General features: G+C 35.8%; 1 protein-coding gene across 1 annotated transcript in view; it reads left to right on the plus strand.

Moving 5' to 3' along the window:
• The first annotated feature begins 5026 nt into the window (after positions 1-5026).
• BORCS6 (BLOC-1 related complex subunit 6) overlaps positions 5027-27855 on the plus strand; it is a 45353-nt gene continuing 22524 nt past the window's right edge. Inside the window, exons 1-4 of the mRNA XM_081761692.1 lie at positions 5027-5296; positions 21181-21571; positions 24107-24282; positions 26441-26524. Of these exons, the coding sequence (XP_081617818.1) occupies positions 5141-5296; positions 21181-21571; positions 24107-24282; positions 26441-26524 (807 nt within the window). The 5' untranslated portion in view covers positions 5027-5140. The remainder of the gene's footprint in view (positions 5297-21180; positions 21572-24106; positions 24283-26440; positions 26525-27855) is intronic.

Below are 27855 nucleotides of genomic sequence, written 5' to 3' on the forward strand. Positions count from 1 at the left end.
GAAAGTAAGGAATTATCCCTTAAGTATAAAGCGCTATTTTTAACAATATTTAACTCTCTTTGTTGCTCAATTACTTTCAGTGGCGGATTTACGCCGGCGGGCAAGGGGCCTGAATTTCTCCAAAATTTTAAGATTTCTATAGAAAACGAATCAAATGTTACTCATAAACCTTCAAATCCCTCCCCTTAAATTCTGGGATTTCTAAACACGAAGTATTCCTAAGAGAAGCCCCTACCAAAATATTTTTTTCTAAATCTGTCGCTGGTTACTTTTGTACCCATCTCCTAATTCCCTAATAATAAGATATTAGGAGCTCTAATACTCAGATTATAGATCACTGTATATTTTTCCGTTTTTTCTTCAGCTTCTTAAATATTGCCAGAAATTTTACCTTTTTCTTGGTAACTTTACGATCAGTGAGATGCTACAAAATGATGGAATGTTTGCGATGGTTAGATTGAGGGGGTGAGCGCAACAGTGGTCTAACCCAAATTTTCAAAAAATGAAAAAAAAATCAAGTTAAAGTTAAACACATGTGCTTTTTGTACAATATACCAAAAGCAACCACAAGTAGTTGAATGTGTCATATATATATATATATATATATATATATATATATATATATATATATATATATAGTACAAAAATCACATATGTTCATGTTTAACTTGATTTTTCCTCCATTTTTTAAAAATGTTGGTTAGACCACTGTTGCGCTCATCCCCTCAATTGTTAAAAAGAACCCTTTATGTCACAAAGTGTAACAAATTGTAAACCTTTCTCATGTTCTGTAGCGTTTGAATTTCGTTATGGTGTCAAGGGCCCTTTTTGCCCCTGGATACCCAGTAGCGATTTCTTAAAAAATGCACTGCCATACCCCCAGTCCCAAAGGTGACGGATTAGATGGGTTCTAGTGTAATAGGATTTTACAATAAATTCTTACAAGTTTCAACCAATCTTTCAGGTTTCCTCGGTAAAAAAATAAAATAAAAGTAAAAATCATTCTCACCCACAAGTGTCACCTCACACAATAAATTAGACTCGGCACAGTTATGATAATTTGGGGATTCTTATTAGTCCTACTATAAGACCGAAGCAAATGTTTCTAGTTTTGCAGTTGAGCAGTTGGCTTCTAAGTGGTATTTTCCATAGTGAGGAATTATCCCAGGTTCCTACACTGCAAAAAAAATTACATAGTGTTTTAACATACTGTGTACACTTTTCAGAGATTGTTTTTGAACAGTGATTAACATATCAAAGGATTGTTCAAAATGTACCAAAACTTCTGATATATCTAATGAGTATATGCTCAGAAACTATTTTGAACGTACTTAAGATACTTTACACATTATCAGCACTCTTTGCACAAACGCGAATGATACTTAAGCTTTTAACGTATTTTAAGCATTTTTGGACAACTGTCCAGACAATATTCAAAAAAGTTTTGGGGGGCAATCTTTTTTTAAAAAAAATAACATTTACATAATGCATTACAAACTAAAAAATAAATAAATAAATTTTCAAGGCCTAGGATCATACTAGAGACACTACGCACCAAAGTTTTATACTTTACCGCTGAGCCACCGAAGCTTATGAAGATTAGTGAAGTCACAAGGTAGTACACAGTCCCTTTATTCTCAAATGTGCTCCTGTGATCAATTATTATCCTTAAGGCGAAATAAAATTGTAGACTAAATTCCGTTAGTCTTATCCCGCCTTATGCAGAGTCGTTTTGACATATGATTAGAGTCATACTAAAAGCCTGACTACTGCAGGAAACATATGTTAGTCGCACTCTTTAGCATGTCTCTAATCTCACGTCAAAACGACTCTGCATAAGGCCCATCGCGATTACGTCTATCATGGTATTCGAAACAGGAACCAATCTGACCTAACCTAACACTGTAATTCCTTGAATCGTTTGCAATAAATCCATAGTTTCCAAATCCGGCAGGGCGTTTAATTAAATCGTGTTATTTCGTATTTTCAGAAGAGGATTCGTTTCTTGACCTATGTCTGTTAGACGTTTTTCCTTTCATTTGATATAAGAGATCATCTCCCAGAGTTTGAACACTAAGGGCCTTATGCTAACTCGTTTCAACCTATGATTAGCGTCATACTAAAGGTCTGACTACTGCAGGAAACACATGTTAGTCGAACTGTTTAGTATGGTACTAATAACGCGTCAGAACGACTCTGCATAAGGCCTTAAATTTTTAAGCATAATGTACCGGTCAAAATATAGTTTTCATAATATGTTTCCCAACCATCTCATAGATGTGTTGCTAATTATGCCATTACGGTGTTTTCAAAGTGTTTCACAAGATGAAGTATTTTAAATACATCCTACTCAAACACTATTTTGAGAATTAACTCTTTTCTCATACGCGCACAAGTTTTTAAAACACTTTTTGACCCATTTTCTACAAAAAAACTATTATAAAAGTGGTTAAACAGTGTTTTATTTTTATACGTTGCATGCAAAGAAAACAGAAGACATTTTCTATATACGGAAATGTATAATGTTAGTTTAAACCTAAATTGACAAAACTTGTAATAATTTTAATGATTTCAACATTTTTTGTTTCCTTGATATGAAATTGAGCCTATTTCAAATTGAAAAAAAAATCCATACCTCAGCCGAGATTTGAACCTACGACCTTGTTTGTAGGAAAAGAAATCGGTCCATGGCAGAAGTGTACACAGAGTGGAGTGAGTTGTCCCTGGCATTGGTACGGTGCGAGGGAGAACAAGTGGAGGGGCCAGGGACCTCATGCGGCATCTCATGAGACTCCGGACACTATGCGCACCAAATCTCCCCTAGGTACCTAGGGGAAATCCTGCCAGTCCACGATTTCTGGCTTCCAGGTAAGCTGGATTACAGGTGTTCGCCACAACACCCACCCAAAAAATGCTCATAAAATTCCTGTATTTAACTATCTTTTATGTGCAGAGAGTTTAAAGACACTACTATTTAAAAAAATCTACAAATAAAAGTCAGCACATGGCATCAAAAAACATGTTTATAATAAACATTTCCAGAGGCGTGCTATTTCAATACATTTCTTTTCTTTCTCCCACCCTAACTCTGTACTTTAAAATCTGATTCTTATAGCGTATGTTCACAAATCGCTCCAAATGACAGACACAATAACTATGTGTGTAATTTAAAATAAGGTTACTTAATTACCTGATGTGATGCAGGTGCCATCTAGCAGCATTTCCTTTAAGCTGCTAGAGTAATGTGATATCTATATAAACTATTCTTACGAATTAAAGACGACTACTGATAATGAAGAACTTGTTAGCCATACATGTAGAATGATACGAATGGTGGATAAATTAAAATTAAATAAAAATCCTTGACTACACTACATTTTGCAATAATTATAGGTAAAATTCAATACTCTAGAATGCTTATAAAAATCAAGTAAGTCCTTAGGCAGCAGAATTAAATAGTAAGTAATAAGCTGTATTTTACGTTTGCAGGTGTAGGATTACTAATGTAAATTCATTACATGTATTTAAGACGATTCAAGTAAATTAGTGCACATGAAAAATTACAGTGTTAGATATTGTTTTCGGTTGGCAGAGTATTCTGCACAGTATACTAAAGCCAGTGACGGATCTAAAAGTAAAAACTGGGGCAGTCAGAATCCAGACCATGATTGGTAGCCCTATATCATGAATTTAATATAAACTTTCAAAATATATATATTATATAATAGCTTAAATTATTTTTGTTGCTTCAAAAACAGCGCTAGGTCCCTCCGGCCCGGGCTAGAAACGCTATTGACATAAACCTTATTTTATGTTAACTAGTCGAAGGGGCCGTAACTTATGAGGGGCAGGGAGCAACAGCCTACCCCCCCATACCCAGGGAAGCTCTCCGCTATTCGAGAGGGGCCCATTTTAAGGCAAAATTTTCTTACTCCATATACGATACGAACATGAAATTATAAATGAAGTTTCAAACAGGATCACTATATTACATAAACAAAACAGCACACAATAGGTCAATAAAACAAAAATGAGTCGTGGGCCCATTTCACCAAAAAATATCTATTAGGGGTTCTAGAAATAATATTTATTCGTATGGCTTCGAGATTTGTCAATATTGTCCCTTTAATTTATTTGTCATGTATGGAACGTGCCCAGAGGCGTAACTAACGGCCCCGAACATCTTGCCGTACGGGAGGGCCCACAGGCTTCGAGGGCCCATAGAGAATATGAGAAAGGTGGAAAAAAGGGTCCCAAAAATTAGAAAAACAACTTTTTCTAGTAAGCCCAAATACACGTATTAATGCTTGCCCCCCAGGAAAAAATCTAAGTTACTACACAGCCAATCGATCATTACTAGTGTGAAACCATTACCTGTAAGCGCTGTAGGAACTCGTATCAGCGAAAAGCACTTATTTTTACTATATTTGTTTACACCCCTAACCATTGTCGTTGATGCATCTGTTCTTTTCTTACGCATCCCCGCGCTATCACTAGAGCCTTCCAGATTTGCCCTGCCTTGACTCGGTGAGATAGCATTCCTGTATTTGGTGGCCATCTAGCGCAGGTTGATTTCTTTTCTTGCACTGTAGTTTTTACAGTATATGTTCGGATGCTGTATTCGTTTGCAAGCAGTTAAATGAATTTAATTCTTCAACAATTACGTCTGAATATCCCGTTGAACTTCATTTATGCCAAACGGGGGTATTGGCATGTCGCCCAAAGAAAATCTTTTGGAGGACAATAAGAAGGGAATCAGTGAAAAGAATTGTAATTTTTCAACAATTATTTCAGGTGATGTGACTAAACTTGACCTGCACAGCAAAATATATAGGGCCTTATGGAGAGTCGCTCTGACGCGTCACAAGTACAATACTAAAGGGTTCGACTAACATATGATTCCTGTAGTAGTCAGGTCTGGTCCGTATCCATGAGTTGTAATAAAGAAAGTAATCAAGCTGGCTACTAACCCCCTTACAGGAAGAATTTGATCTAAAAACTTTGATGCATATTAAAAGTGCCACAAAACTAGTATTTCTGTGCTATGATTTGCAATCTGGTACCACTGATGTATTGGTAGAGAATTGTGATGCGGTTTGTGAATTTGGAGCTCGTGTAATGGTCTTCAGTTGCGTTAAAAATGGCAAGTGTTGAAGAAAAATTGGAAGAATTGACACAGCATGAGAATGATGTAACCAAATTTAATCCCGAGCTTGCTACAGAAGTATCTAATCAGATGGGACAGATGTCACCTAGAGAAGATTGTATTTCCACAATTGATCTCGATGAGGAGCGAGTAAGTCAAAAGTTACTTAAAATTTATTTCATAGTAACATTATTAATTTATTACTTGCAATTACCATACTGTTTAAAATAATAGTAAGGTATGCCAGTGGAAGATTAAGTACCCCTAAGTAGCTTTTGGTGTTTTTTTCTCAACCGGAAGTTATAACAGCCGGTGAAATTACTTGTTTACTATAATTGCAATCTTTTTGTGTAGGTAAAGTGTAAGAACATCACATTTTGCAAATTTTACAAAGAAAATGGATTAGACTGCGAAGTATGTTTAGTACAAGGGGTCCAGAAGCACGTAAAAAACACAAAATTTACAGGAGAAATGAGTGATGCAAGTACTTATATGTAACATAACGTAACCTAAACTAACATAAGCTAACCTGAACTAACCTTATATTAGTAGAAATAAGCAAAATTCGGTAATAGTATACATGAGAACCCCCTGATCTGCGTTTCTTCTGTGTTCTATTACCACTTCTACATGAAATACCATAAATTTTCTACGTAGTGCAATAGTCAGAAGTACCCACGTGCACAAGACATGCGATATGCGTTAAATCCCCCCCCCCACACACACACACACACGGTCATAGATAAAGTACAAAGGCACTACACATGCAGATATAAAGTACAGGTACGTTATTTTTATTTTCGTATCAGTCGATAAGTAAATAAAAGTAGCTTTTTTACCCCCTTTGTAAGTTCGTACATACTCAATGAATAATCCCTAAAAGTATGAGCGTCCTGCTCCTTCGGGAACTGATGCAGCTTCATGTATACTATATCCCAAAATTCTATTATGTTTTTGTAAAATTATGCGGGACCCCTTCACTAATATAACAAACTTAGCCTACCCTAAACTAACCGAATGTCAACAGAAATTACCAAAGTTGTAACATTTTTTAGAGAAAAGAGCTGGACCACTTGTGCTAAACACAGGCGCACACTGCATATAAAGTCATATTTCCGTACTAGGTAAACGCGCCTCAATTCGACAGGTACCCGAATTCGACATGCCCGTGCTTAAATGTTGTGAAATAAGCGCAGGATGTCATCCCTACAATCGTGAATAGAAGTGGCAACATTATGGGAGTGTCTTTTTCTCGTGTCAAAAGTGTGGTTACAGTAGATGAGTCATACGCATGGAGAAAAGAAGTATATTGTTGTGTGTGTGATACACTCTTCGAGAAAAAACACAATCTTAAGAAAATCATAAGACGGCAATTTATTTTTGTAAGACTTTTATTAAAGTTAGGTTTGCTTCAAGCAAGTAGTGGTACTTTAATGTTGTAAAGGAGTTTCAATCAGTGTGTTTTGTTTTCTTCTGTGAGGACAAAGGTTGTGATGTAACATTAAAGGGGGGGTTGTCGAAAACACGAGCCTTTATTCGTAACGTGAACCGGATTTCGATAAGGTTGTCGAATTCATGCTCAGTAGTGCAAATATAATTTTAACTGAATATCTAAACGTAGAAGTATGTTCAAATTCTTTCATGGAATGTCGAAATCAGGTTCCAGCATGTCGAATTGAGGATCATCGAAGTAACTACTCAGTTCTGAAAATTTAAGTTGTGTTCTTTTGCCCGTCTGATAATTTCTGCATAATAATAAAACAATATTTGAAGTTGAGAAGAGATTACTACTAATAATAATGCCGACTTAATGTTTTACATGGATATAATTGAAGGTGTCGAATTCAGATACCGCAACTGTCGAAACCAGGTGAAGTGTGTCGAATTCGGGTTCCGTTGGCGAGTTCCAGTTTCATAAAACTTTCTAACATTAACATTTGAGCCTTGAAGTGACTTTTAGTATTAGTAGAGACTGTACATTTCAAGGAAAAAAATGGACCAACACTGACCAATATTATGGCCACTGATAGGCGATTGATTTTGAAAAAGGTCCTTAACCTGTCGAAATCCGGTGCGTTTACCTTAGTTTACTTTCCGCACACCACTAGAAAGAATTGTTGAAAAATTATAATTATTTCGCTAGTTTTCTTATTGTACCCTAAAAGAATTCTGCTGGGCAAGATGAAAATATCTCCTGTGGTATAGATAAAATTCAACGGGGCCACGAGAAGTAATTGTTAGGAAAAAAAAACATTTCTTTGACTATTTGCGGATAAATACAGCTTCGAATGCTATCTAACCGAGTTATGGCAGGTCGAAGCTGGTGGGTGGGTGCGAAGATAGCAGGCGTTTCGTATGCATGTAAGCGAAGGTATTGAAAAGATAATTTCATGTAAGCGAAGGTATTGAAAAGGGTTTTGGCAATGACAAGATTTTCCATGACACTTGTCAGGTTTCATACTAGTAATGCTCCACTTGTTAAACATAAAATACATATATATACTGTGCAGAAATATACTCCCAATGCAGAATAGCTTCTAATTCAGTCATCTTTCATATTCACTTATTTTATCCGTCGTAAAGTACTTTTAATGACTTGAAAACATAAAATACAGCTGTAGTTATTTGTATTTAATCCTGTCGCCTGCAGAAATTTATTCCGTATAAACATGTTTACCTGTAAATCTTCCAAAGTGTGATGCACCAAAATTACAGCAGCACCCATATTTCTAAGGAACTTGTACATCGGTGGTGTGGCTATTCTGGCATATGTGAAGAGTCCATATCTTTGTGTTAGGCTATACAGTATATTCGCGAAAACGGCTTAATGTGGACCAGAGGGTAGCCGAGCTTGTGAAAATGCCAAGTTATCGGGAATGGGGTTAAAAAGGAATAAGTACGAGCGTTTCCTCAGAAAATACAGTACTGTACTTGTATGTATTGGTTGCTTGAAAATATAACAGAAAATAAACTGCTCAATTGCCCTTAAACAAAGGAAAAGTAGGTGCTTTATGAAGGCGTAGAGCCTTTGCTATACATAAAAATGGAAATTAATGAATACACACTACAGTAATTTACCTGATAAGACAGACCTCAGAAAAATACTTGATGAAGACACAAAGCTGTCTATAATAACCCGGCCAGGGTGTCGCCCATTTATCCGAATTGCTGGGTTATCAAGTTCCGAGATTTATGGACTCTACTGTATATATATTATAGTCTGACACCAAAAGAAAGATAAAAAACTGAAAAAGTTGCTCTATTGTTAATGCTAGCGCTATTTTAAATACCTCGTTAATCACGCACAGTTTAACTGATCTTTTAATAGTTCCCTAATGTTTATGTTGTGCTACTGTAGCACTCATATGAACATTAAATGAAAACAGGAACCTTTGTATATTAAGTGATCTTACAGTCCAGAAATTCAATTTATCGCAAACGGTGGGGAAGTTACTGAAAGTAAACCTAAAAGAGGTAATTGTTTACTCCACAATGACACTTCAGTATTTTGTAAGACGTCATCAGCAGCTCTTAATGCTGGAAACCAACGGGGCATGATGTTCACAAGTGTTTCACACAATATAATATCCAGATAGTTGTGCCAGATTCGAAATATTCCTCAGTGAGTTGTCTTCTAAACTTAAATATCTTTCCGTGTAGTTTTCGTGACATAGTATGCCAAAGGTCCTCAATGAGATTAATATCAGGAGTATTTGGTGGCCACAATAATCTTTGGGAACCTGTGCTTGAAAACCAGTTTGCTGCACTCCGTGCCCTCTGAGAGAGTGCATTGTCATCTTCGAAAATATATCTCAAATTCAGACCTGAAAAATAGTCAGGATCTGGTCGTTAGTAACTTTCGGTTCAGAACAACAATCTAATATGCCGCATTAACTTTTTATTGAAAATTTTAACTCATTTCACTTCCTTTCAGGTAAAGCACTCCCACAACGTGACACTTTCATTAAATTTCCTTCTTGCGCAAACGCACTTTGGCTTCAGATTTTCTTCTTTTCTTATCGAAGGAAATTATGTGCAGCTATTGGCTTTTTAAAATATAGACTATATATAGGGTGTTTCAAAACAACCGACAACGTTTGGGAGGTGATTTCTGAGACCAAGATAAGACAAAAACTATAGACCAACCTTGGTGCACAAATGCATCCTTTCGGAGTTATAGGCTACCGAAAACATGAAAAAGTTGAACTTTATAGGTCCATATCTCCAATACTATGGGACCTACCGTAGTCGGATGAAGACTTCACATAGGAACTAGTATGTGCCCTATCCAGATATATAAATTTCAGAATCCTGCGGTACTTCCGCAACAATTTTTATAGAGGTAGTTGGTGAGTAGTTCAAATTATATGCCCGTAGCCAAACTCCTTTTACAAAAGTTGTTGCATGAGTACCTTAGAATTCTGGATAGTGCACATATTAGTTCCTAAGTGAAGTCTTGACCCGGCTACGGTAGGTCCCATAGTTTTAGATCTATGGACCTTTAAGGTTCATTTTTTCAAGTTTCCGGTAGCCTATAACTCCGAAAGGAAGCATTTGTGCACCCGGGTTGGTCTATACTTTTTGTCTTATTTTGCTGTCAGGAATCACTTCCCTAACTTTCTCGGTGTTGCTTTGAAACACCCTGTGTAGGTAATTGATTCACTTTTGATTCGTTTCAAGGAACTTATTCTTGGCAACAGTTTATTCAATGTTCTGAATAACCAGTTTCTCCAGAACGGAATCGGGTTAGGAATCATGGTGGTTCCTGCTGTCGTTCTTTCACTTAACTATTTGAAACATTGCTTTTTAAAGTGACGAAAAATTTATTACTTCCCTAATTTCCATTCTTAGAAAAGCCCTAAATTAATCAATATTTCAATTGTTTAGTGTTTAAAATAATAAACAAAAGATACTACACTAGTAATTACCATATTCTCCATCATACTCTAGAACAAAATTCGTTAAAACCAAAACTAACCATTATATCGGAATTCTCGTAGCAGGAGCAAGGGAAATGATACATTAATTTTTATTCACTTGAGATGGTCAACAATCCCCCAGTACGAACTACTGCTCTATGTAAAAATTATGATATATTAAACAAAAAATTACTACGTACCTAAAAATTATATAGATAAATACAATTCAGCTGCAAGCCTTATAAATATTATATACTTGTCGCTAAGACTGGCATCACTACAAGATTTTTTTCTTCATAAATAATAAGCAAACTGCAGAATCGTGCTTTCAAAACCATGTGTCAAACTTAAATTGTATATCTCCACTATCAGGATCTACGAAAACTATTCTTCAAATCTCAAACATGACATTCAGCTGCGCGCCATGTTTCATTCTCATCACACACCGTCCGACCAAACGATTACTGCAAGGTGTAACGTGTAAGCTGACAGAAAAACTATGTGACCTGTATATTCCCTGCTATACAAGAATACTCTGATAGATCCACCCTGCTATAGAAACTGAAATAGATTCTTTCATAAAACCGGAACAAACTGAACCAAATCACTGTATCGAAAGAATCGAATTAATGAGTCGAAAGAATTTGAAATTATGAATAAATTGCCTAAAGGAAGGACTTGACCCACCGTTTATCATTTAAAAGTGGTTTCTTTCTTGGAGTTTTCTTACGTGACCCTTTTCCATTCTATCATCTGACAAAAGGCATCTGGAATAGATAACCACAGCAATTTCCCTGGAGCTGGAAGTTGTCTGATGCAACCAAGCGAACGATCTCTCGACCCAATCGCGCATTTGTTTTAATTTCGGTCACACCGTTCTCATTGAGGAGGTACACCATTCTTTTCTTGCTTCTGTATTATTCTACCAACAATAGTATGATGTACACCTAGAATTTTGTCGATTTGTCTATTTGAGTAGCCCTCTCCTCGCAGTGTCAGAATTCGTCCCTGTTTGCAAAGGCTTGTGTCACACACGTTTCTCACTATTTCAGGTTTCAGGGGATGATGAAGTTCTTCAGCGCCTTATAATATATGTGAAGCATTTCCGTCTACAACTTAAATGAAAGAAACAATGATTTTTTTTTTTTTAATATAAAAATGCACTTTATATTGCTCCAGAAAGCACACAAACACAACATTTTAAGTTTCAACCACACTTATATTGAGTATAGAAATAACAAACGGAGACTACTGCAACAAAAAAATACTTCAAACAGATTTCCACGGGTTAGCAGCCATGTAAATATTGTTGTATCTTGCAACCTTTCGAGAACTGACATTGTCCTCTTCTTCAGGCAAATATGATGAGGCAATAGAGTGCGTGGAATATATACTTCATGTGTTTGTGGTTGGACTCTTCTTGATTGGTGGTTATAATGGCGGGATATGATTGGTGTCCATGTTTGGCTCAGTTGGAATCCTATGTCTGTTAAGGTTCGTTTTTACGTGCGTGATTGCTTCCTTCTATCCCAAAATCTTGAGCATTTTGCTATTACTTTGGTATCTGTGAATAAAATATTATGTTTCTAGTTGATGCTATGCTCGGCCAGCTCGGATTTTTCTGGTTGGTTTAATCTGATGTAACTATTGCGTTCTTTGCATCTGGCTGTAATGGTCCGTCCTGTTTATCCAATGTGTGCCTTGCCACATTCACATGGGATACGATAAACCCCAGCTGTTCGAAGCCCCAGATCTTCAGGTCACAGTAAGTTTTGCTGGTGGTTTATGTATTGTTCTGAGGATGTACCTGGCGAAGAGTCTGCTAAGCTTTCCAGAAGTGTTACCGGTGTAAGGGAGGCAGATTGTGTTCTTCCGTTCTGCACTTTTGTCCTTGTTGTCAGTGTCCTTCGTTCTGGTCCTTTTCAGGGACATATTTATATCTCTCATTGAGTATCGTTCTTCAACATGGGGTGCAAAGATCATCAAGTATTCCTGTTAGACACTCCTTGTCGGAAATGGAGAATTTTCTGTGTGCTAAAGTGTTGAGGTCTCCAAGCCGTTGAGCTTTATGATGGAAACTGTTGGCGTTCAGATATAAATCTGTATGTGTTGGTTTCCTATATACACTATGGCCCAGGCTTCGGATGCTGGTTGTTGAGAAACTGCAGGAATTCCTGTAAGGCGTTGCGTCCATGTGGCCAGAATAGTAAAGGTGTCATCAACATATCTATAGAAATATGTGGGTACGAGTAATGCTTTCTTCAGGTTCAAAGTGCTCCATGTAAAAATTGGCCACTGCGGGTGAGAGTGGAGAACCCATGGCGATGCCGTCTGTTTGTTCAAAGTACTGACCACGGTATAGAAAGAAGGTTGAAGTGAGATCATGCTGAAAGAGATCCAATATCTCAGGCCGGAAGTGATTTCCAACCTATCAGTGCGAAAACACTACCCTGCTCTACGATTCGTAACGATAAAGATGTCCTACAGGAAAGTCATCTAGTAACATTAGGAACACTGTGTTTTCACTATGCTTGCTTACGCGTATATCCACTGTCGCTGACAAGCAGATCCACTAACTTTGCCCAGTCCTGATTCGTCCAACTGGTGCTTTTTAGTGCCCAGTTAGCACAAGTTGGTTTGTTTTTGTGCAATGTAGTTCTTATAGCATGTGCCCGGACGTTGTGTTTGTACACAAATCGTGGAAGAATTCTAATTTTTCAATGATTATTTCTGGTGGCCCCATTGAATTTCACCTATGGTAACTGGGTATTGTTGTGTCAAGCGCAAATATTTTGGAAGACAATAACAAATAAAATAACTAAACTCGACCTCCAACTTTTTTTTAGTATTGTTCTCCAAATTATTGGCTCTGGGCGACATTACAATACTACATTTAGCATAGATGAAGGTTAAGGGGCTCGCGGGAAATAATTCTTGAAAATGCTTTCACGTTTTGCGTATAATACAGCGTCCGGACATATGCCATAAAAACTACAATGCAAAAAGCACAAACCAACCTGTGTTAGGTATCCACTAAAAAATACCAATGCATCTAACGGAGTCACTGCAGGACGAATTTGGTGGGTGCATCCTTAGGCAGCAGGCGCGTAAGCAAGGATAATGTAGAGCATTGTGTTCCTCTTGTTGTCTTACCTATTAGACATCTTTATCCTTACGGTGGAATAAGGTATTTAGGTTGGGTTAGTGCTGGTATGTTGCATTTAATAGTACATTAATGTTGGTTTTCGTAGTGATAAATAGTTCCTGTATCACTTATAATGGTTTCACACTAACAACGCTACGCTTGTAAAATTACAAATTTTGTATACTGTGCAGAATATTATGTCGGCGGAAAACAATATTTAATACAGTTCTTTTTAATATACATTTATATTAACCGTCGTATGGCAGTTGTAATGGCTTTACACTAGTGATCCTACACTTGTAAAATACGACTTTTTTTTTTTTTATTTAACTCAACCGCCTGCAGAAATTTGTTCGTTATAAACACGTCTTTCTCTGCAGTCTTGAATTTTACCTGAAAATTTTGCAAAATGTGGTCTACTTATACGTGGCCAGCACCAGTCTTTTTAACATGAATATAGAAATGAGTCTGAGGAATAAGTGAATCAAGAAATCTACGAAACGTAGCTTTGTCGTGGCTGTTACGGTCAGCATTCTCGCATGGTAAAGAAAGCCCTGCGTTCATTCCGGCAAGAACTCATGTTGTTTACATCCCATGTTAAATTGGATCCTCTCTTCATGTAGCATAAATTCTGAAAAAAGTGTTAAACTGGAAACAGACATAAGATCAGCGAACAAAGTTCGAATAGTGGGTAAACTTTCATACGTGATATTGATGTTTTGGGTTATCGGAATCTTCTCTAATCTAATCCACACTGCCTAAATACTGTAATTTCGTAACTTTTAACCGTACTAATACTATGTGAGGAATTTATTAACTATTTACTAGAATAATGTTCCATCCAATTATATTGCATTAGAAGAAGCATTATTTGTTACAAAGTGTTTCATATACTCTATTAGTAAGTTAATAGTTGTTTATACTTAGTGTAATATTTTCTCTATAGGAATGTACATTAGATAGTGGCTGTCGCTAGTAATTATTGTTCTGCTAGTTCTTTAGTCATTATTCTGCCCATATGAAGGACTCTCCCCTAATTTTGTTGTAAATGATGCGGGTATATATTACTTAGTAGTGTTAAATCATCTTGGGTTAATTACTGGTGCAATTCAAAATTAATTGTAATAGGTATTGAGATGATACGGAGAAAGCTATTTTTTCATTAATTAGAAGTGTTTATTTGTATACTTAGTGTAACTAAGACAGAACCTGAGAAATGCCATTTCCTTGGAAATTGAACCCAAATCTTCCTCAGACAATATGAGAGGCATAACGATTTAGCTATGGGTGCCGCGATGGCTCATTGCTAGAGTATTGACCTCTGGTGCATGGGGCCCTCGGTTCGATCCCAGTTCATGCAAGTGAACTTTGTGGTGGACAAACACCGTGTCCGTAGGTTTCCTTGGGGTTCTGTTTCCTCCCACTTTCTTCATTCCACCATTTTATTCATTTCTCATAATCGCCGTCTCCTTTAGCCTACACGGCATAACTGTGGGACGTAAAGCTTAAATATTTCATTTCAATTCAATTTAGCTATGAGGAATCCCTTTTGTCATAAGTACTCCATCAAGAAGTATAGTCAAATATAAGTGTATATGCAGATTTACCTGTTTATCAGCTTTTTATTTGTCCTAGCAAAATTATATTGAAAGCAATGCATTACAGGGAATACTGTTTCTTCAGAATCCAGTTACTCGGCAACAATTCAGATCTTCTTACAGTAAAATGAGAATAAGTTAATTAAACGAAATTTTGATGGTTTCGTTTCCCTCGGCTCACTGTATTGCTCATCATGTACCTTTAACTAACAAGATCTAAGATTTTACCTTTACCCGAAATTAGTCTAGGATTACCTGTCTAAAAACTTATTTACTTATATGTTTTCAGAAAGCTAACGTTGTCCGTGGACCTACATCACGTTCATATCTTTTTCTGAATAGCATTACTTTTATACTTCCAGTAATCCTCCATAAAATTTCCCTTTTACACACGTACTCCCCTATATGAGTACTAACCGGTATCATACGTAAAAATGAAATCTTTAAGTTTTACATCCCACGGTTATGCCGGTTAGGCTAAAGGAGACGGTGGTGATGAAAGATGAGTGAAGTAGTGGAATGTATAAAGTTGGAGGAAACGGGAGAACCCCGAGAAAACCCACGAGCACGGTATTTGTCCTCCACAAAGTCCACACGGCATGAGCTGGGATCGAACCAGGAACCCCAAGCACCGGAGGTGAACGCTCTACCACTGATCCGATTTGATACATAGACATACATGTCTTGCCCGTAAATTTTAGTCATTGGTAAATTTTAGTAAAATGTATACGCTTACTTTAGTGTACGTGTTGTCTCCTTAAAAGGGTAGTAACTGAAGACAGTATAACTGAAATTTTACAGATCATCAGTGTGTGTGTGTGTAATCATGGACCTAAACATAGTAAAGTTTGCACATGGCTTAAAATTAAGAGAATTTATTGTAACTAAACTAAACTAAACTAAAAAAAAAAAAAAAAAAAAAAAAAAAAAAAACTGCTGTAATGCTTTAGAAGCAAAGAAATGCAACAATCATTTTAAAAATTTCCCATAAAACATCACTTTAGGCAGCATAGCAATTCCTGTTTTTCATGTCCATCTTCCATGTTTCATCCATCTCGTTTTTCATGTTTTTCAGTATCCGAAATTGTTCGAGATACCAAATACCTATAAACTGCAATATGATCTTTGCGTCTATTAAAAACCATGTACGTGATTGAACATGATACCTTATCTAAACAGCTTTTTCAGAATAAAGCCTTTTCATGAATTTGAAATTTTCAATCCCTTGTAACTTTTTTCCAATTTATTACAAGTACGTCGTAATACAGGGTGTTTCAAAACGAATATCGGGGTCTTAAGGTTTTGTAGTATTTATTGTATAATGTACAATTATAAATAACACATCAAATGAAAGAGCAACTCAAATAGTTTTTGCTGCAAGTGTTCAATGTGAGCACTATTCGGCACACATCGAGTCGATAGGCGAGTTCTCAAACCTTGATCAGTGTGTTTGAGTAATTGTTGCAACAACTGCTTCAATCCTCTTTCTTAAATTCTTCAATCACCTTAAAATTGTCCACACAGACATCACTGGACTTACTAATTCACGACTAGCCTTTCGAATTGAATTGATTTCTTGGGACTACGCGTGAAAGACTCGATCTCACTCGTTTAACATGTTCTTCAGTCATTCTTGGTCGTCCCGTATTCTCTTTGCATAGACAACCGGTGTTTTCAAGCTGATGATACCATCTATGGATGTTATTCTCACTTGGTGGATAGCAATTGAACTTAATACGGAAAGCACGTTTCACTGTAACTACAAATTCAGTCTTTGCAAAATGTAAAACGTTTTCTGCTCACGAGTCGCCATCTTTACTACTAGCATTTTCTAACGGCGGACAGAGAAAACAGTGCATGAGCATGCGTACATACAAAACTGTTTGAGTTGGTCTTTCATTTGGTGTGTTACACGTTTTTATAATTGAGAGTTAATTGTAATAAATACCACAAACCCTTAAAAGCCCGATATTCATTTTGAAACAGCCTGTATTATAATCATAGTATTCGATAATAAGGTACTTGGGTGTGCATTATCCCGTCCGTTGCACTTGAGTTCTTATTGTTGTAGAGACTATGGACGTTTGTGATACTGTAGCGCCCATAGTTTGTAATACTGAATGATGAACGTTGTATCGTGAGTTTTTTGTAACGATTAGGCTTGAAATATGTAGTAATCTCTTGTAGTGCCGTTTGAAAAGTTCAACTTTATGTTGGGTAAGCAAGACTGTTAATCTGGTGATATTGCAGAGTATGTCAGAATATTTCCCCCTATTGGTACTTGTATCGGCAAAATTTCGGGATTTCTTATCTCTTTGTTTACTTCTGATGCTGTAGGATACATATTGTGAATAAATGAATTTAATTTCTTATCTTAGTATCCGTTTCAAAATGAATTACTAATAAATTATTTCTACATATCTTGATGTCTTCTTTACTAATCCATAGTCTATTTGCACATTAGATTCATTGAAAGGTCGCATAGTGTTGGACTATCCTGAAGGAGTTATTCAAATACATCATGTAAAGAGCACATAAGTTTCGTTATGGACGATAAGCTTCCTGTGCTTCATTGACATAACAAAAAAAAAAAAAAAAAGTTCAAATGTCAATCCAAAATGTTGGTAAATAATTTAATGTCAACAAAAAGTAACGAAGGTGGTACTCTTTGACCGTGAGGGCCTGGGGGTATTTAAGGATAAATATGGTGATCGCTTGATTGTTGAGAAAGAGAACAGGGAAACTCCCGAAATAAAGGCATTAAAAAGAAGGGTAAACGTTGTTCTGAGTGTATTCCAATACGTCTTGTAGAAGACGAAGCTTGATCCATCACATCGCGGTGAGCCATTGTCTTTCTCAGTCTTTAATACTTTGTATATCTCCGGAGCTGTAATAGATCGGAACAAAGTGGTCCCATCCTCCTGGGCAAACGTCGACGGAAGAGTATCCAGAAACTTAAGAGTCAAAGATATCGTCACGCGGGCGCGCCTGTGTAAATTGTCTCTAATAGTCTGTAAAAAGGGCCAGAATCGGAGAGGTATCTTTCATGCTAGAGCCATCTTTTAAATTAGCGTATAAAGCGCCGTTGATGTAAAAGATGAGTCACCTGATAAATCGAGATTTTGTGTGTGTGTGTGTGTGTGTTTGTGTGACAGTCTTTGGTAAGAATCGTCTGCAAGATAAGATTGACTTGTATAGTGATTTTTAATAGTTTTGAGTCGCTGCTTAAGCTGCTGTGTGTTACACACATCAGCTACAGACAGAACCCCATTCCATTAAAAGACTAAAGCTCTACAATAAAACTCATGTAAGCAAGCCTCCCCTTGACGGGCAAGTTTTCCTCTCCACTTAAAGTACCTGACTATTTACATCTTGAGAAAAACATTCCGCCAGAAAACAAGGTCTCCATAATCCTGTTGACTACGTAACCTCCTCTCCCACTTGGCATTAAAACAACCAATGATGTCTGGACGACCCATAAGGTCGTTTTTAATTTTCCAGTAAAAGGAGAGCTCCGTCGTGACTAAGCAGTTAGCATACACGCCTTTGGCGTGGGTTAAATTCACGGCGGGAACTCATGTGGTTCGGATTCCATGTTAAGCAGTAGGTCCATGTATCATATTGACTCGCTATCGAAAGAGACGCTGAACTGAAAATCAAATCCAATAAGAGGAGCCATGGGTAAGCGGAATATGCGTAGGGAGTTTATGAGACATATTATCGCACAATAATATGAATTAATCATAAGTAAAGAAGCAACAATGATGAAAAATGATAAAATATCAAACGTTACGTACAAGCTGCTAGTCTGGAACGGGATGTAGAATGGTGATAAGTATAAGCATGGGGGAGTTGGAAACGAGCTACATATCTTATAACTTAAGAACACGTAGTTATTCTTGAAAGTCTGGTAGGTGGAAGAATCTCTTTCTAAAGCCACTGTATTAAAATCCTCGGCAATCATACATTTATTCAAAGATGATGTTAATAAATTGGGAATTATATGTGCATAAAAAGTTCCATAGAACACCTATTAACATTACCTGAGGGCGCATATAGTATTACAAAACAGTAACCCTCTATAAAGCAACGAATCGCTCAACCTTCCGACTCACAATACAGCCATAAGGCAGATTTTTATCAACGTCAGTTATTTGTGTGTGTGTGTTGTTTGTTTGTTTGTTTGTTTATAATAGCATTTTGAGTGTAAATAAACTCAAAATCAACTATATGACCTCCTACAAACATATGGTATCACAGCTTTGATCTTTAGTCAAGTTAAAGGACACCGATCTTAAAGATCTAAACTAGTTCTGTTTAAGTTCAAAGTAAGAATGCACCAGGAATTTTGAGAAGCAATAAACGCTTCAATATGAGAAACATCAATCAACTCAACAAAATTATACTTACTATGAGCAGGAATCCTTTCAAGAACTGCAGGGTCCCACAATTTTGGTGAGTGCCCACATTTCAAAACGAGAACAAAAAAGGTCGTGGTGTAAAAACAAAACATGGAGCACATAAACAAATAAGTCTAACGTAAACTCATGAGGGGTGTAATAGCACCACTATTAACACTATCACCACACTGAGTTAATTTCATAATCGGAGTTGACCTGAGAAACTCGTGAAACACGGAAGCTAAAACGCAGTGCACTAGCGGAAGATATGTCTCCGTCTTTTCCACATGAGCGAGAACGGTATGTTTTCGACGTCGCTGTTCACACATTATAGTAGAATTGCCTATCGGAGAACTAAACACTGTAGGTGTGGCAACAGAACTATGGCCTCTGTATAAAGATGCTATTTTTGTTCCTCTAATCACGCGTTTCTTTCTGTTGTTTCCTGTATCGTAATGTGACACCAATTTTTATGTATGGATTAAGTTTCACCGATCTTTATGCCACTTGGGAGTGACAGCATGGCAAGCATACTTTTGTCCTTGAGCTTTGCACAGCAATATATTTTACGTTAGAGATAGCTTTGCTCTTTCAGTTTCTGTCTCAAGATCTCTAGACAGCAGATGTAAAAGATGATCTCAACAACCATACGGGAGAACATCAATATCCTGTAATTCTCCTAGTATTTTTAGCATGTAGGCTGCAGTGTCAATCATAAAGCAATTTTCATTAAACTTTCTTCCTATTTACAATTTCTTACAGATTTTGTAACTCCGAAATGTGCGATTGACCTGATTTAGCTGCTGACTCGTAGAGAAATACTTCTATATGACAGTTAATAGTATAGGTTCATTATCAATATTTGATCACTCTTCAAAGTTTATGCTAACAGCTGTACCTACTTTTAAGCTTTTTGAAACATTTTTCGTCACGAACTCATTTTCAAGTGAAGAGCATTAATTTGAGCTCTGGTTGGAAGAGACCAACCTAGTCGTAAAAGTTGCACCAACTTGTTGAATTTAGCATTTCTACGTTTGTGAATGATGAGATTGTTGCATATATGTATCTTGCTACTAGTTCGTTAATTACCTCTTTTTGTGTTGCCATTTTTTTTTTCTGCTATACAATCACTTACGTGTATATTTGTAGATAAATTTTATTCTGCGCTTTTTTGAAAGAAAATAAACAAAAATTATAGTTTTCAATCCTGTTTACAAAGTAATGCTATAAAACTAGGTTATGAGTGAATTCTAGAATAACCTCCCTTCATAGCCAAGATTCCCAGTTACAATACACCTAGGATTGTCTAATAGTTATTCTGTGAATTGATGGTTGAGTATCTCGGTGAGCAGCATGAAGATAAGCAGTAGGAGCGATCCAGAAATCTGGATAATACCATCAAAATTCGGATTTCTATTTGACACACACTTTATGTAGAATGTAAATTTAGTGTAAAGTGTACACATGAGTGAACTAGGTTCATAATACAAAAGAATGGGCTAATTAGTGCTGTTTTCACTCTTAAAAATTAAAACTAATAACGTTATAAATCGAATGCGTTATAAACTAATAACGTTATAAACTAATAACGAAATCGAATCGTTAAAACTAATAACGTGATATTCTGAGCTCTGGTTCGAAGGGTCCCTGGTTATATTTATGTGTGTGTATGTGGTTTAGATGTTACGTAAGACAGTATATGCACTTGTCGTAGTTAGCTGCTGAACGTTAAACTTCAAAGAAACGATTTGTCTTTTTCCAGTTCCTTTGATACAACAATCCATGAAGTTAATAATCATTAATTTGTTTCTTGTCTATTTCCTTTAGCTTAACGATGTTTTAATTCAACTCGAGCTAAGTTCGTTGTGTTTGCTTCTACTTAACTTCCTTATAGCGCGTTATAGTCTTCATAAAACTTAGTAAGGTGTTTCTTTTCCATGTTGTGAAATACCGTTTTCTTTCTTTTTTCCAGCTGCATGAAATGACAGCATCCTACTCGGAAATTTCGTTCGATTCTCAGTTGTCTCCACCGGATGCCTCGATTTCAGAGGAACATTCGTTCGGAGCCTCGACCGGCTCCGAAGTTGATATTCCAACTCACGCTGAGAAATTGAAACTTGACTCAGAGCGAGGTCAATTCTATAATGAAGACCATGACGAAACTGAAAGTAAGAGGCCTGATAAATTAGAATTGTCTAGTTGTGATGCAAGTGGCGGTGTTTCCGACGTGAGCAAAGCTAAGAAAGCATTAGGCAATCTTCATTTAGAGGGAACCGTTACTCAGGAAGGTGATATGGTGCTGTTTGTTGCTGAAGATTTAGAGACAAAAATCAAACTCTCAAGTCCAGTCACGAAGAAAGGAGGTACGTATTTCATTCTTTATTTCTTGCTGTATTAGGGCAATTGATTCTGTTGTCTAGTTCTTATGAAGGGGAGATACGTGTTGTAGAAAAGTCCCTTCTGTGTAAGGTCGTCTTCCACTACTGTCTCTGTACCTACCTGCTTCACTGAGTTCAAGTTTCAGCTGGTTTAGGACCTATGTAAATAGTAGATTTCGTTTTTTATTTCCTCATTGTTACATCAGAAGGTAAATCAAGTCAATTATTATTATTATTACTGAAGTGTAGGTTTTACTGCTAATATGCTGGTTAGCTACGTAGGTCGTTTGTCGTTGTCAAATAGTTTAACGTAGTTTAAATTTGTTAGATTTAATAATATCTATTTGGTATTTGAATGGTTTTGTTATTGTCTTTGAGATTTCCATATCGCTCTTTTGCAACTTTTTTTTTCCTATATCATCTCGTATGTTTTATTTTATTATTATTATTATTCGTTTTTTTTTTTTCCTTGTTCTTAAACTCAAGAGGTATTACCAAAGTCAGTATTCTGAATTATCTTCCAAGATTTTAAAACAGTTACGTAAGTAATGCGTATATTTTTTTTCTCCTATTGCATGTGCAAAATCTCACGCTGTTTAGACATTGTCTTTATCCTCTTTTCCAGTTTCTGTGCTTGATAACGTCGCTCACAATTATGTCTTATTCACTCAGGTACGTTGTAATTATTTTTGTTTTATACAGAAATGTTAATGGTAACATCTGTAAAATATAAATGCGTAGATTGTCAGGGACTGGTAAGTTGCTCTGATATAATTTTGCCATACATTTTTTTTTTCTTCAAGGGATGTGTATATTTTGGCGAAAATAATTCTAATGTAATCCCTTGTTGTAGATTATCCTTAAAATGTTTGTAATATGTATCCTGCGTTTTCCTTGGCCCAATCTCCATGTAGTTTGTTGGTTGCAACTTTAGTTCTGTGGTAGCTAGCATAATTAAATAGAAAGAAAGAAAAAAATCGCAGTTTATCTATCTTAGTATCAGTCATAAACCTATAGTCCAGCTCTGGAAGGTGGTAAGAAAGTTGTGGTTCACTTCTTCCAGACTGTTTCGGCTCTCTAAGGCTATCCAATCACAATAAACCACAAACAAATAATAAAAATTACCATCAAATATAGGTTGTCTTATTCTCAAATGAAAATTAGTCTTATCAAGGTAAATAAATATTTATTTATATAATAAATTAAATTGAAATATGATACGATGAAATTCCTTAAGGTAAAATAAAAATAAAAAAAAATCAGGAACTCTTTCACTTCAGAGCCGTATCCCCTAAGTCAGATAATCATCACTCAGACCAACAGGCTCCTACAAATCTACTTAGTCAGACTCCACCGATCCGTCACTTCCTCACAGTTTTGTCTGACGTCTACCGCTATCAGGAAAGCCTGACTACAACTTGCCGTCTACAAATGTAAGAGACCCTGTTGTCAATGGACATCATTTAGTCCAAAGACTGATTCTCTTTCTTTAAAGAGAAGACCACCACTCAGGCTTCTCTGGCATATCAAAAAAAAAAAAAAAAAAAAAAAAAGTCTGTAAGAAACCTTAAAGTGCTTTTTGCTTCTGAGGTTAAAAAAATTACAACCTACTTCTCCTAACTAGAAGATAATGGGAATCAATTATCCCAATAAGCTATCATTCAAGCTTATCACCTGGCTAGCTAAATGTTATCACACTTGGTCATCACTCAGACCCAAAGCAAATCACTAATTCCTTGCTCTAGCCATCACTTAGGCCAGTCCCTACTTATTTCCTTATTAAAGCAGAAATTCTAACGCCATCACTCAGGCTCCAGAGAAATCATTTATTCTCTGTCATCGGTCATCATTCATACCGTTCCCTACAAGATAGGAAAGTTAAAAAAAAAAAAAAAAAAAAAAAGACGAGGCAGGACCTTCAACGTAGAACGACTCTATCAGCCATAGTCATCCAGCCCCCTATGATCCGAGAGGCTTCCTTTTATATGGTCGATGACCCTTCTCTTTGTAGTTAATTTTATTTTCGCTTAAAAATCCGCAAAAAATTCTTTTGAATGCGAGCAGCCGTCGCAAGCCTCTGGAAAATTCCATCGACCACTATGAGAAAAAAACTATATAGAGAAAACTTGAATGTTGAGTTGGTTAAATAAAACTGAAGGAAATCCAAGCAAGAAATACACAGTTTAAGCAGATGTACACATACAAATAAGTAAGTAATAACCAAGATGAAATTATAAAGATATAACACATAATACGTATATATGTAATTAAATATAAATGTCTGACCAGACTTACCTTTATCAGTAACAAAATTATATACACTTTTACACTAATCCTTCATTCAAAAAAATAAAACACAGTAAGGGCGAACACTCGTCCTTACAAAGTAAACCACTTTCTGGCGGCATTTCATGTCAAATGGAAGTCAACGTTTAACATGAAATTATTTAGAATAATATGAAATAGAAATTGGTGCAAAATATTAACTTCTTTGGTTAACTATTGTATTTTCTTTGCTAGATACACCGCCTTTCCCAGGATCAAGAAGTTCAACTCCAAGTCTTTACAGACAAGCCTTGATGCCTCAGCTTCCTGCAATTGACCCCAACGTATTAAACGACTTGGAAGCAGAAGCCAAAAGAGTTGCAACTTCGGTTGACACGCTTACAGAAAACCTTTCTGGGATACTGCATAGTGTACGTACTGCTATTTTGTTGGGTATAGTTAATGTTTATTTGCCAAACAATAGTTAGAGAACTGAATTGTAAGAGCTTAATGTAGAATATATATTCCACTATATTTCTTCTTTTCAGATTTCACTATCCTAGAAGCGCTGTAACTTAGAAATGAAGAGTGAATCGAATAAAACTAATTCCATTTTCACAATCAAAGTTCAGAATTAGTAACGACCACCATGTTGTACCTGTGTACCTCAAGTTTTTTTCATTAATCGGTTAATCAAATCATGTGATTATTTTTTGTAGAAACATGAACTAGTAACGATAGCTATATATACACATCCGCCTTTTGTCGTTTATAAACACGCTCATTGCGCATTTAATATGAGAAAGATTCTGAAGAATATAATTACGGAATTAATTTTGAAATTGTGCCTCCATGTTACTTAATTTTTCTAAATATTCTCGAGGAAAATGTGTATTCTATTGTAAAACTTTTGGAAAGATCCTTTACGACTGATGTTTATATACAATTCCGTCACGAATTCGTAATCGATTACATACTTATAAAAACTACTTGACAATGTGCTTCAGTTCTATTGATTGCTTCATCTAACTGATAAAACTGAGACCAGCATTTTTCGTCCAACTGTCTTTGTGCACCTTGTTGCTTGTTTATGTACACTCATATCCAAAATTATTGTCGCATATCTAAATATGTTGTTGTAGGAATATAATTTGAAAACGAATTCGTCCGATATTTCTTATAATGTTAGTATGTGTATAATCGGCAAAGACATGTATGTGGCAAATTTCATGTCATAAGAGCAGTAAATAAGAACAATAGAACGAAAATGAAACTTTCTTATCCATTTAGCAACATTTTGTTTTATTCATTCTAATTTTCGTATTTATAGTTCTTTTCCTATGAAATTTACCACAAATATACCTTTCCCGATTATACACATAGTATCAGTATTAAAAGTACCCTGCAAAATCATTATCAACTCATATTCTTACAAGAAGACAGTTATAGATATGCGACAATCATTTTGGACATGAGTGTACATATATGTCAATATTTATGGAATGAAAAGATTACCTTCATTATTCTTGACGTAATATTAATAAAGTTGCGAAACTCCAAACGTGTATATAATCGCCATATCATTAAAGACTCGAGAACGGTTAAACTAGGCAAATTCTGATTTCAGATCTGGGTAGCCTGAAGCAAAGAGGCCCACAGGAAAAAAGAAAGAAAAAAAGATGGCTTCCCTAGGATCAACAGATGTTTCAGAAATATTAAATTGTAATGGTAATAAGTTCCAAGGTATGAAGAAAATATGGTTTCAGAAAATAGCAGCGTATGGCATAAAGGAATGGCGTGTGAACATATTAAAGCAGTGGCGAACTTTAGGATAGAATTTTGAAACATGATTTCAACGCCTACGTCGGGTCAATCTTCTCTTATTATTTTTTTCTCAATTAAGTTTAGTTCTGTTTTGAATGGTTTTGTTAGCAGCATCTTGACAGGATTAATATTCCACTTCTCACTGTTTCATTATTATTATTATTATTATTATTATTATTATTATTATTATTATTATTATTATTATTATTATTACTATTATTACTGTATATTGGTTTAAACTGTTTTCAACTTAATGATCCTGTTTAATAAATAATCATGATTTTAAAACAATGTTTTTCACTTTTTCTGCTCTTAAATGTGTTTAGATATCTTGTTGCTTCTAGTATATTACTATTGTTATTATTGGATATCGTTGTAATGCTAGCGGGGAAGCACGGTGACTCAGTGATAAAATGCTCACCTTTGGTATGAGGAATTTCTGTTCGATATTAGGCAATGTGGGTTTGTGGTGGTCATGATCGTGTTGTGGTTTGTCCCCCGTTTCCTCCTACAGTATTACTCCACCAATTACTTCACAATCCTTCACTTTCATTTTTGTTCCGTTTCCTTCATTCCAAAGGAAATAATAATGAGAGGTTAAATTTAAAATTACAAATTCATTTTGCAGTTCTCGTACAGTTATTTTAAGTTCGATGTGATTCTCACATTGGAGTAAGTTTATGTATTCTGAAATAAATTGAATTTGTGAATTCTTAATGTTTTCTGAATTTTGTCTTTTTTTTTTTTTTTTTAATATATATATAGATATCAGCCCTAACTGTGGATTGCCTTGAGGTTTATCGAGATGCTGTGTGTAAAACCTGTGATGCCGTGGACTCCAACATCAAGGTATTCATCGCTGTTAGTTCTATTATTATCCTGTTGATTAATTAAATAAAATATTACTTTTCTCCTTGTCTTTATGTGATCTAAGTAAAAAATAATTATAATAATTAAGGGAGAGGTTGGAGGAAACAAGAGTTAAAAGGTACTAATTAGGATGCCTTTGTGTAGGACAGAAAATACTGGTGGACTTTCGTTCTGCAACATTGAATTTATTTTAAGCTTTGAAAAAAAATAGTTTTATATAACTTCTAGTAAACTTGTATACAAAATTCTTTGTTTTGTTCCCCATTTCTACTCAAATTTTAATTTTGTGATGGGGTTCGGTCATCCCGAGTTTTCACACTTAAAAGAATATAAAATTCAATTTAAACCAGTTGAGAATGCTCCAAGAGCATTGCCAGAACGAACTTGAAAAGAATTAATGTTTCTTATTAACTTCTCCAGTCTTCATAGCAATTGTTCTGTGTACTTTATTATTATATTCACTAAACAATTCCTGTAATATATCTATCCATTTATAATTTCCTTCAATACTAAATTTTTCTACTTGTTTTGTTTAAAGGTTCTGTCGAAACGTTTTACGATATGTTCTTGACGAAGACACATGCTCAAAATATAGGACTCAAAATTGAAAAAAATTCGCAAAATATCATCTCTCTGACTTACGGTCCCCGAGATATGACTCCTTAAATGTCCCGAAATTCGAACTTTTTTGGCCAATGTCTCTGGAACGGCAAGTCAGAGAGATGATATTGGTGTTGATCAATATCTAAGAGGATGGTAAACATTTTGATACCAATACTAACCGGTTGTCACTGTCCAAACCAGTGACAAGTTGGATAGTGGTCACCAGTTACTATTTGGTACCAAAATGTTCACCATCCTCTTAGGTATTGATCAACACCAATATCATCTCTCTCTATGACTTAAGATTCCCGACATATGGCTTCTTAAATCTCCCGAAATCGGCCGTTTTTTGGCCAATATCTGGGGAACGGTAAGAGTGACGCAACAAATGCCATCACTTTCTCAGATAGTTTTTGATGCTCTATCGAATGGAGGAGTCAAAATTGAGAAATTGGCAAATAACAGACAGAGAGAGAGAGAGAGACACTCACACACAGACTGACATCGAGAACTCAGTAACGAACTTTTTAAGTTCGGTGAAAATTCAAAAAAATGGGTTGATGTGTTTAAGATGTCCGACTAACGTGTATTACTTTCAAAGGAAAAAAAAAAGTGCAATACGTGGTTATTCAAAATGATCTCCGATTGTAGCCACGCACTTTTGTCATCGCTCAGTCACCGATTGGATTCCATGATGAAAAAAAGTC

Source organism: Thermobia domestica, chromosome 6 (assembly GCF_964235325.1).
Source record: "Thermobia domestica chromosome 6, izTheDome1.hap1.1, whole genome shotgun sequence".
Taxonomy (NCBI): Eukaryota; Metazoa; Arthropoda; class Insecta; order Zygentoma; family Lepismatidae; genus Thermobia; species Thermobia domestica.